Genomic DNA, 12,548 nt, shown 5'->3' with positions numbered 1-12,548 from the left:
CCACGTAACCTTTGAGAACCTGTGGCATTATGTCTCTTGTTAGAATAAAAGTAATCATAAATGAAGATTATGACATAGTGAAACAAGAGTATATGATTCTCACCGATTGTAAAATGTTTTGTAACACTAAATCAGGAACACAAGCTAGTAATGAAGGAAAAGCAAGATTTATGTTAATGTCTAAATGGTTCCTCATCCAATTATGCCTTCCCTTCTTTTCCAAATACAAGGCTCCTTTTGCATTGATGTTGAAACTTGGAGGTATATAATCAGTATTCAAATCAGGAAACTCAACCTTTGCCTGTCAAAGAAAAATGCATAGTAGTAATCACATGTCTAAAACTTTTAGATTCAAATGTCATTAAACCAATTAACTATTCTTCATCAAAGTTGTTAAGAAGTGAAATTGAATGGATAATCTAATCGATAGTGGTATGATAACAAATGAGACGATATGTTCAACAAAAAGAATCTCAATAGGATAGGTTTTAATGCATGGCTCTGATACCATACCATGCTAAGAACTGAACTTTAAGCATAATTCAACCTTGAAAAATTGTTTTGCAAAGTAAGGTTTGTACATACTCATATACTATGAAATCGTTTTATTTTTAGTCAATGTGAGACTTTTGTCAAAAGTTTAATTTCATATATGTTGATGTGTAATACTTACAATTTGAACCTCTAGAAATTTGGTGACATGATGAGGAACCTGAGGTGGATATTCATGTACTTCAGATTTGCATTTAGCTATAATGTGTATTACTGGATGACACTTTAAGAACAAAACTTCCATGGGAGTCATTTTAACTCTCCATTCTTCCTACACATCCATAATTCACAATGTTTTTTTAATGAATGATTAATTATATTAGTGCAAAATTTAGATACTTATGAAAGGGTGATGTTTGAAAAAAAAAACTTTAAAAATAAACATTTATATTTATGGAAATGATTTTTAAAAAACAAGTATATCCTTGATTCATAATCAGTTCCTATAGCCATAAGGATAATTTAGAAGATTTAGATCATGTTTGAAATATATATATATATATATATATATATATATATATATATATATATATATATATATATATATAATAATTCTAGATTGATTTTGAAAATTATAAAGAAACATCAATATTCAAAATGAAAGTACCTCATTGAGCTGTTGGCTTGCGGTTTTTTCTGAAAATATAGATCGGATCACTCTTCCCTTATCTTCTATATATTCATCAAATGAAGCCTCGCAAAAATAAATTATGATTGAAATTAACTTTGATTATATTTTAACACAAATTATAAACAAATAAGTATTATCACAAATTCTAATGCACAATTTTTTTAATCATGGTATTAATCTAAAGTATCCACCAACTTCTATATGATTAATTTTCCTTCATGTAATCACTACAAAAAATATATATTTTTTTTAAAAAGTTATTAGATAACCATTTGTAATACTTCTCATAATCATCAGTTTTTTTTATTAGTTTTTAAAGAATCACTCATAAGATTAAAACACCAACTTCTTATATGTTATTCTTCAGATTCATTTTTATATGTTATTCTTAACTTAAAATCCTAACAAGAGAAATGTCATTAATTATGGTTAAAATGTAGACATTTAGCAAGAAGAAAGAAGGAGAAAGATACCGAAGGTAACTCATGAAGTGGAACAGAAGCAGAGCTTCTGTAATTAAAGGAGGAAGTTCTACTGATATTGTTGCATTTGAAATTATTCCTTGAAGCAGATGCAGAAACATGGTGATGAAGCTTCTTCAATGGAGCGAAAATGGTGTGTGAGAAGAAGGGTTGACATGGATTCAACAGAATGCTTCCCATCTTCTCTCTTTCTCTCTTTCCTTTTTCAAGAAGACTATTGTATATATAAAAAACTATAGCTTTCTTATAATTTTAAAACTTTCCCTAAGTTATACAATTAATGAATTTTAACACCAATGTTTCAAAAATGATGAGACGTGTGGAGTTGAACATTACAAGTTACATGACATTATTGAGAAAAAAAAAATGAATAGAGAAATTTAATGTAAATATACATGTGATACATGCATGATACATCGAAATAAGTTAATTTATAATATAAATATATACAAACCTTATTATCTACGCAATAATGTTAATTTAGAAACTAAAATATACAGATATATTTAGTCACAATATAGAAAATAATTTAGAGATATTTTAGAAACTGAAAGCATTTTATAACATTACCGAAGACTGAATTTTCAGTCATTAATGGTATTAAAAGTTATGTTTATTTCATTAAAGACTGTTATTTTGCTGATTATTATTAGAACAATTTTCAGTCATACTTAGTAATTCATGTTTTTAATTGAATTATAATAAGAGATCTATTTTTCAATATTAGTTTAGAAACATGTTGGCGGATTTTATGGACATATTTCTACTTATTAATTTAAGAATTTCCATCTACCATATTACAAATTGAATTGAATTAATTTTTGTGTACTTGCAAATATAGACACAACTTTAGACTAAGAGTTTGAGTATGTTAAATCACCACGTAATGTTAAAAGGTGTCATAATGTGTCCTATACAATAGTAAAATGAACCAAACTTGTTTTGACTTTGAAAAATTATGATATTTTGAAGCTCATTCATTTGCTGTAGCTTGAATTGTGATGCAAAGTACGTATGTGAATTGTATTGTATTATGAATAGTAAGATTTGGAAACATTTAATAAATGAAACATATAAGCACACAAACATGTATAGATGTAATTATACACATGAAATGACAACAATTATTTTTTTATATGCAACGGTTGATGAATCGAGATATATACAAACAAGGAAAAAAAGGATATGTTTTTTGCCTCGGTTCTGAACTGAGACAAAAAAGAGTAGACTTTTGTCTCGGTTCAAATGTAACCGAGGCAGTAGAGGGTATTCAATATATTTTTTTTTATTTTTTTTTTCATCAGACTTCTTTTGTTTTTTTCTTTTTTATTAGGTTCAAGAAGATGTCATCAGTCCTATGAGGAATAGATGGATCCGATGATACTCTTTGAAGAACTTCAGCTGTAGAGTCATGAATCTATAGATGTTTTAGCTGAGATATCACTTCCTCTTGTTCATCCTCACTCCATGGAATAGATTCCAAATATTCTGAGCATGACACAACCCCAAGACCAAACATAATTGATGTCAATACCTACAAAATAACGCAACTAAAAGTAAAAACATAAGAAACCAATTGCAGTCAAGAAATAGGAACAAAAAGAATGTACAAAACAACGAAAATCAACCTGAGCAAGCTCAAAACTTTAGGAACCTTGAGCAAGCTCAAAACTTTAAGAACGCAACCTGGCCTTGAGATCCTCGCCGTACATCAAAACCAAAACTTCCACATGCACTTCCACATCGTCGCAGTCGTTGATCTCCACCAGTGCGACACTGCACCGTCGCAGCGAAGCTTCTCCGCGAAGAATCGGTTCTTCTCGGCCAGAATGCTCTTTCGAACCTTCATCGACACCTCCAGGTTATCCCACGTGAACAACGTGAGCTGGACGTCGCACCCTTCGAGCAAGGCGGGCTCCTAGAGGAGCTTGGAAAGTTGATCTTGTGCCTTGCGACGCTTTTCGTCCCATTCTTCATTTCTCTCACTTTATTCTTCCTCCAACTTTCTTACTTACTATCTATCGAAGAGTAGTTATTGTTTTACGTTTCTGATTTTTAACTATCGAAGAGGCTATTACCTCAGTTCTAAAAACAACTGTTGCGTAAACCTTTCAGAAAAAATTCAAAATAAAATTGTAAATGGAAAATTTGAAAATATCTATTAAATATAGGCCTTGGTTCGCGGTTACAGAGGCAGTTGAGGACATGCTGCCTGGATTGGTAGTAGGTCTATTTCGAAAAAGATGTCAGGGTTTTTTGCCTTGGTTGGTCAGAGAATCGAGGCAGTAGGTCTATTTCAAAAAAACTGTTAGGGTTTTTTGCTTTGATTGGTCAGATAACCAAGGTAGTAGGCCTATTTCGAAAAAGTTGTCAGGGTTTTTTTGCCTCGGTTGGTCAGAGAATCGAGACTATAAGCCTATTTCAAAAAAGTTGTGAGGGTTGCAATCATACAATAAGACCACACTTTCACACTTTTTCTATTATGTTTCTTCTCAGGCCTTTTTTCTTCTACAACTACATAAAGGATTGACATCATTCTCAACCAAAAACCTTAAGACAATGGCTTAATTGGTCTTCATTTTTATATGGTGCTCCACTTTCTATTTTTATCCAATGTTACTCTTAACTTTTATACCAAAAACCTTAAGACAAAATGTTACTCTTAACTTCAATAATCTTGGTAATATGATATATTATTAATTAAAATAAATTATTCATGCTAGTGCAAAATAAGGTTTCAACGTCTCACGTTCAACATTAGAAAACGGAAAAACCAACGTTAAAAATGACTAGTGACATTTTTGTAATTAGAAGTTCAATTAAGACGTCAGAATTTAGGCTTTTCTTGTATGACGCTTAGTGTTGTCAAACCTGAGAGTAGTTGCTTTTGTTGGGGCTGAGCGTTGGGGAAGTTGGGTTGAGCACCACTTTTCCAGTAGCGTTGGGGCTGAGCGTTAGGATAGCTGTGCTGAACACCACTTTTCCAATAGCGTTGGGTTGAGCACCACTTTTATTCTTATGGATGGAAGGTATGTTTGATATTGTAATGTTTTTTTAGTGATAAATATTGCATGTTATGATGGTTTGTTCTTGAGGTTATATATGGATTTTAGTATGTGTTATATGTATGATGATATTCAAATGAAATGGAAAATGTGGATTAAGTATGATGTGAAAAGGATTTCGTGGGAAAAATCCTTATGGTTGTTATGTTGTGTAATGTATTGAAGTAGGGGTTCCAAGATTGGAGGATGATTTTGACACTCTCAATAACTCCTAATCTCAAGTAGAGATGGGTGGTTATGTCATGGAGAGTAGCAAGAGATCTTTAGTCTATGGTCATTCATTGATCATAGATGTTTGACGGATTAAGCTTGGTGTGTGGAAAGTTTGATGGTATGGTACTATGGTTTGGGCAAATTGTTTCACTACACACGAGGCAAGTCTCCCATGATTCTGACATCAGTACATATATTCGGATGGTTAAAGTTTAAGGTTGATGAGATTATTTTTATATTGCTTGATTTATGTATGGATGTGTTATTATTGTTTTAAAGTGTATGCATATTCTTTTAATACTTTAGTTTACCATTCTCTTGGTGTTGTTTGTTTGTGTGTGTGTGTGCTTGTTTTCTCTTTTTGCAATAATCACCTTAATGGTGTGAGCTTAGGAGGTGTCTTTAATGAACAGAAGCTAGCTGGTAGCGAAGCTTAAGCTTAGAGTAGGATGTTTTGTCCTTTTCTTTTCTTTTATATAGTCTATATTACGTTCTTAGCTTCAGTGTAATATATTCTTGTAGTGTAGAATGATGTATATATATAATTTACAATTATATGTTAATTATGAATAGTTGTAATAATAGTTTATATATTTTTCTCAAATGAACTGTTGTATACGGTTAAAAATGTGATATATCTTGTTATACTTAAATATTATGAAAATTGGGATGTTACTTATTAATAATAATAATAATAATAATAATAATAATAATAATAATAATAATAATAATAATAATAATAATAATAATAATGTTGATTAAAATAATAATAATAATAATANNATAATAATAATAATAATAATAATAAATACTGTAATATTAATAATAATATTGGATTACACGATTCTGAATATATTTTCAAGTTTAAAATTACATTCTAAACTATATTATGCAATTCAAAATACAATTAAAATATATGTATTTCAAATTATACAATTAAAAATGTTTTTAGATTTGAAAATAGATTTTTTTAACATGGAATTTGAAATGTATTTTGTTATTGTATTCCGAATTGTATGATAAAAAATGTATTTTTATTTGAAAATATAGTTTAAATTTTTATGTAATCTAAAATCTAATAGAATCCTGAACACCAAACTCATCCCTCAATGAGTGAAACAATAACAAATTGGAAATGTGGAAAGAGAAGGAAGAAGCTTGAATCGCATCGAATTTCTTACTGCACCCCATAAAAAATCTCCAGAAAATTGTTTCAATAATAGGAGTGTGAGGGAAAATGGTTAATGGTTTAAATCTAATTTACCGAAGGGTATTTGAAGGATAAAAAGTTTTATTTGGTGCAAAGAGAAAAAAAGGAGGTACAGAAAAAATGGCCGTATTTCAAATTTAGAAATAACCCAAACAAAACCAAAAGTGGATCTAAGTCAAAGACATGCATATTCTTCCTTTTCGATATAATTGATTATTCTTAACTTATTTACCTGTCTTAATTTTGCTTTTAAAAAATTTTTGTGAAGAAAATTATTAAAATACTGAGATGTTGTTGATAGAGTACCTATTTAGATCATATGATTTTTTTTTTAACTATTGCCATTATAGTTTTTTAATTAATTATAAAATGTGGATTTCACTCTCAATACTTTTATATAAAATATTTTTTACCAATAAATTTATTAAATTATAACTTTCATCTATTACCTTCATTATTTATGGATGATATTAATACATAGTTTACTAGGAATGTATAATTAAGTAGTTACATCTTCAAACATATTATAGCAACAAAACATAATATTCAACAGTAGAATTACTCATAATTATTTAACAAAATGTTATGTAATGAATAAGAGAGATTTTTTTACTCATAACTATGGTTGATTAGTCTCTCCATCATAATGATAAATAAAGATTAAAATTAGGATAATAATCACTAATTAGGTTTTGAAGATCTCTAAGTAAAACCAATGAAACAAACAGTTTTGTTTTTTTCTTAAAAGGGCTATATATGAAACAAATTGAAGAGATAATATAGATTAATGAAAAATATAATATACTTGGGAATAACTCTTTTATAGTCAATATTTATAATAATATTAAATTTTTTGTGTGCAAGAATATACCATGAATAAAAAAAGTGAGTCATGGTCATAGAGAAGTTGGCAAAAGGCAAAACAACATTGATTATTTATAAGAACTTCTTAAAATGGAAAATTCTTAAGTATAGATACTTCCAAACAAAGATTGTTAACCACAAAATGACATGTGCATGATAAAAAATATATAGACAATTGAAAAATTTTAATCGATAATATGAAAGTATATGATTCATTCTAATATTCTTAAAATAAATAAATAAATAGTCATAGTATAATGTGAATTGGAGTGTTCCACATAAAAATTAGTATAAATGTAGCCAAATTACTTAAAAAAGAATAAGGGACTAGATATCTGTATTTTGAAAATAAGTGGCACCAAAATTGAAAAGCTTATATATATTAGTGAAATATTTATTTAATTTGAAATATGTTTCTAATCAAATACTTTTATTTTGTCTTTTTTTTTTAATTTCTATAGTATCATTATTTTTTACCGATATCAATTGTTTTTATTTATAAAAAAAATTTAAAGTGAGAGAAAAAAAAAATCTAAAAAACCATAAAATTATATTAGGCAATGGAACACTAATAGCTGGTCTTGATATTTTGTTTTTCAATTTCTTTAACCATTAAAGGCGAAGCCTTTATTGTAGATTGGCATGGCCTCCAATTAGTGGATTTGACACAATATTTGGCATCAATGGTTAAATATTTTAGAATTAAGTTAAACTTAAGTTCACTTATTAACACTAATTTTAATTAGGAGTAGTAAAACAGTAACTTAGTTAAAGTGTTTTGATTTGTATCAATTTTGTTTATCAATTAATATTTTTATTGAATAAATTAAAATAATTATTATATTTTTAGATGTTAAATTATATTATATTTTTAATAATTAGGACTTAATTGGTAAGTAATAGTGATTTAAATTATAATAATATTACATATCTTGACATCTCAAATTTTAATAGACTAAAACTCTTACTATGAGATTTATTCAAAACTGAACCATTGTAAAATTATTAATTTATAAATATTAATAATTCAAATTATAATATTATTATATATTTGTATCATTCAAACAATATAATATAGGAATTTAATTTTTTAAATTTATTTTTATTTTTTATTTTAATATTATCCTCAATTTGTTAATAAAAAGTGTTTAAGACACAAATTGATAACAGATGGGATTGGATTATAGTGTCTATCCATAATTTGATCCGGATAAAAGTGTATCTGTAACTCGATTCGCTACCTGTTGGATATCATATAAAAAAAATCTGTAGATTTTTTTCAATCCGTAGATATCCATTGGATATCCATTTTTAATCCATAAATATTAAAAATAATTATTTTATAAATTTTAAATGAAATCCAAATTAAATTTCAAAAAAAATATAAATAATATTTAAAATATATATCTAAATGAATAAATAAAGAAAAGTTGTTGTATAAATATACGAAGTAACAAAAGAATAAAATTTAATTTAAATTTAAAGATAAAAATGTAATTTTAATTTTTTTGTGACGAATATCTGCAAATCGGATAATGTAATATCCATAACCACATATACTAAGTATCCTCGAATATCTGTAGAAACAAATTTTTTTCCATCCTAGACACCAACTGCTTTTAGTTTTTATCACCATTATCTCATTTAAAATTCAAAATCTTAATATTATCCTAGCATTCTAATAAAAAAAAAAAAATCTAATAGCAACAAGGCATTAAGTTATAACCTAATATCTTGTTCTCTTTCCGGAAACTTTTGATTCACCAAGTATTTCAATCAAACGGCTAAAGCGGCCACAAATGAAACAAACTAGTGTAAGAGTTGGTAGGTGGTATTTGATATTATTGGTAATCTCACCATTATAAGATGATCATGATGATGATGGCAAAGATACTTCATGTCCACCATCACATTCCATCAACATTTTCACATAAACAATTCATTCAACTTTCACATTAAATAACATTCTTAGATTCCTTCCAACTCACAAAAACCTACTTTCCAATTTCTCACTGTTGCATCTTACAAAAGAAAATTAAAAATTAACAATCTTTTTTAATTTCACAAAAAAAAGGTATTTTACAATTATAAAACTTAAAATATTAGTTTTGTATTTAGAACACCAAAAAACTTAAACACACTAAAAAAATTAAAGTAAGAAATAAAATAAACAAATAGTGATTAAACCTATTTTATTTCTACATTACTTTTATCATATGGACAACTTTTTTTTTTATACACTCCTGTTTGACCTATGAAATAAGACAAAAGAATCGGTTTGATAGAAATAAATCAATGAAGTGAAGAAAAATAAAAGAATATATGTAAGTAGATAAAATAAATAAATAAAAATATTTGTTTATAGAAAAATATTTTAGAAAGAAATAGGTGAAGAGTAAATAAAAATGTAAGAATTTCATGATACTTTCACTCATCGTACAACAAAACTATATTTTCATCAATTCCATCTTATTTAAGTATGCAAAAATCTCAAACCAAAATCCGATTGTGGAATCTTGAAGTGTGATCACTCGCAATCAGCAGCAATGAAATTTGGAAAAGAGTTCAAGACCCATTTGGAAGAAACCATCCCTGAGTGGAGGGACAAGTTCCTCTGTTATAAACCATTGAAGAAACTCCTGAATCACCACCTTCCTTCAACCACTACCGCCGCCGCCGCCACCCCCATCAACCTCCCTCTTCACCTTCTCCAACAACCCTCTTCCCCACAACTCCTGCAGGCTTGGTTTGTCAGGATTCTCAATGAAGAGCTTGAAAAGTTCAATGATTTCTATGTGGACAAAGAGGAAGAGTTTGTTATCCGCTTCCAGGTTCTTCCCCCACTTTCTTTTTTCGTTTCATTTTTTGCTCTGTACTTTTATTTTCTTCTTCTTATTAGTTTCTGTTAAAATTGTTTATTTGTAAATTGGCAAGGCTTTGAATTTCGTTTTCGATCTTTAATGTATAAGAAAATTCCATGGAAATGTAGCTCGTGTGGCCGGAATTGTTGTGGTTGAAAAGTCTAAAACTTTTTTTGTGGGTGAAATCGTGGACTGTTCTCTAAATCCTTGAAATTGTGTTTGCACAGTTGGGTATTTGAGAAAGGTCTGGCTTTGATCAAACCCTAATTTTTATCTGGTATATGTATAGGCATGCTTTTTATGGGATTTTGGTATACCAAGTGCCCTTTTATTTCGAAGTCAGAAAAGTTTCATTTTTAAGCTTTTTAATGTAATTGGGACATGTATCATCTGACTTAGATACATTCTTACTTTATGTAGAAAAACATACCCTAATCCACTATTTTTAATTTCGATCAAAATGGGAAATTGGTAGTAAGGAAATTGTGTTTGCACAATTGGGTATTTAGGAAGGTCTTGGCTTGTTCAATTTTATGACGATACGAAGAAAATTTTACTAAACTATTATGTAACCTTAAAATTAGTTGGGTTGGTTGGGTTCTGCTGAGAAGCATTCCTAGGGATGTCTGAAACCATGTAGCTTCTTCAAGGTTTTTTTAAGGAACATACAAAATAATCTAGTATGACATAACCTTGGTATAATTCAAATTTGTATAATAGTTTTTAGTTGAAAGGGTGAATGGAATCAATACTATCTGTCGGTCTTTTATAATCCCACTATTCAATTGTCTGTCATTTTATAGAATTTATAGATTTTACTAACTTACAAATGGTAGGTAAGTATGTTTCTTCATGGATAGCTTATAATTGAGATATATTATCTTTGTTTTCTCCCCAATGTGTCTTATTTAGCTCCTATGAAGCCATACAAATTATACTGATTTTCTTCAAACAATTTGATTCTCAAGTTTGGATCATTATAATGAAAAATAAAATGACACAAGTAACTATTAGGAATTAACTTGTTCTAATATGTAGCAGATATATATTTATTTGATTCATACCGTTGTAGCATTATTAATACTAGATACCTCTATGTTATTCCTGCAAGCTGCATGAAGCTTATCATCTAGTGCAAAACTTATCCTAGTTCAATGTGAGATGACATGGAATCTTCCATGGCACAAGACATAACTATATTGACAATGTTTAAGGATGTCTCGAGCTAATCCAACGTATGCTTTTCCTATTTTAGAGGATTAATTATTGATATTTCAGTCATGAATTGTGTACTGAATCCAACTGTTGCATGGAAAACAGATCAATATAAAATATATCGCTTTGTAATACCATTTACTGAAAACATGTAACTCTGTTTCTTCCCTGATTTTTGCCTGAAACATTGAACAGGAGCTGAAAGAGAGAATCGAGCGTCTTAAAGATAAAAGCAGCCACAGTGAAATGTACACATCTGACTGTGAATTCAGTGAAGAAATGATGGACATCAGGAAGGACTTGGTTACCATCCATGGAGAAATGGTGCTCCTCAAAAACTACAGTTCTTTAAACTTTGCAGGTACATAATCGAAGTAATCTAATATCTATCTTTTCTATAAGTCTACACTTTCCTGTGGAAATGCCATTTCTATAAGGTTTTTTGTTATGGCACATACATATTACTTGATTCATGTTGTGTGTTTGATGGGATTTCAGTTAGGTACTTGTTCATTCTTAAGACATTAACCTATTATAACTCCCACAGGACTAATTAAAATTTTGAAGAAGTATGATAAAAAAACTGGTGGGTTGTTGCGTCTGCCTTTTACACAATTTGTTCTTCGTCAACCGTTTTTCACCACTGAACCCCTCACAAGATTAGTTCATGAATGTGAGGAAAATCTAGAACTTCTCTTCCCCCTACAAGGAGAAGTAATCCAATCTTCTCCCCCTCCAGAAAATCCAGCTAGACCGCAGGTAGACGGCGCAACCAATGCCCTACCTGAGGCATCCTCAACTCTTGGGGAGGAAACCATGTACATATATCGTAGCACTCTTGCTGCTATGAGAGCCATAAAGGGTCTTCAGAAAGCAAGCTCCACTTCCAATCCATTTTCCTTTTCTTCCCTTTTTAGCAACCAAGATGGTGATGGCACTGGTGCTGTAACAGCTGAAAACTCGGCAGCAAATTCTCCGGCGACCTTGCCGAATGAAGCAAGCACGGGAAAAGAGGGAGCCAATTCTGTGTAGGATAAGTTTTCTTTTATGGTTGATTCTTGTATCTTCTTTTGAATTGTTTTTTCAACCTTGTTAGTTGAAACTAAATTAAATGACATCTTTCTATTCGTATATACAATAAAACATGTTTACTAGTGAGATGCACTTGCTCTAGCATTTTTAACTCAGAAAATAATACCTCAGCATTGCCTTTTCTTCTCTTTCCTTTCACTTTTATACTATACACCTCTATGCTTGCTTTTAATTCTTGCCGTTGAAGTTTTGAATTATGACGATAAGTGTTAACATTGTAATATAGTAAATTTCACTGATACTGCTTGAATAACTGTGACTCTTTGTATTGAATCAAATAAGTCTAATGGATGGTGATTGAGATACAAGAATGAAAAACAGATGCTGAATTACAATTTACAAGTAAAAACTAATATTGTACAC

General features: G+C 29.3%; 2 protein-coding genes across 2 annotated transcripts; one reads left to right on the top strand and one right to left on the bottom strand.

The window, feature by feature from the left end:
- Window positions 1-637: 637 nt before the first annotated feature.
- On the bottom strand, window positions 638-1,894 carry LOC111240685. The gene is made up of 3 exons (XM_022776223.1): window positions 1,657-1,894; window positions 1,160-1,246; window positions 638-823 (listed from the first exon to the last, which is right to left on the bottom strand). The coding sequence occupies exons 1-3, from the start codon at window positions 1,843-1,845 to the stop codon at window positions 647-649; spliced, it is 453 nt and encodes a 150-aa protein (XP_022631944.1). The 5' UTR covers window positions 1,846-1,894; the 3' UTR covers window positions 638-646.
- Window positions 1,895-9,449: 7,555 nt separating this feature from the next.
- LOC106764683 (SPX domain-containing protein 4) lies at window positions 9,450-12,312 on the top strand. The gene is made up of 3 exons (XM_014649017.2): window positions 9,450-9,848; window positions 11,289-11,454; window positions 11,641-12,312. Exons 1-3 carry the CDS (start codon window positions 9,564-9,566, stop codon window positions 12,123-12,125), a joined length of 936 nt encoding a protein of 311 aa, XP_014504503.1. The 5' UTR covers window positions 9,450-9,563; the 3' UTR covers window positions 12,126-12,312.
- The last annotated feature ends 236 nt before the right edge of the window (window positions 12,313-12,548 follow it).

This window comes from Vigna radiata, chromosome 1 (assembly GCF_000741045.1).
Source record: "Vigna radiata var. radiata cultivar VC1973A chromosome 1, Vradiata_ver6, whole genome shotgun sequence".
Lineage (NCBI taxonomy): Eukaryota > Viridiplantae > Streptophyta > Magnoliopsida > Fabales > Fabaceae > Vigna > Vigna radiata.
The sequence above is the reverse complement of the archived record's forward strand: the minus strand, read 5'-3'. Positions and strand labels throughout refer to the sequence as shown.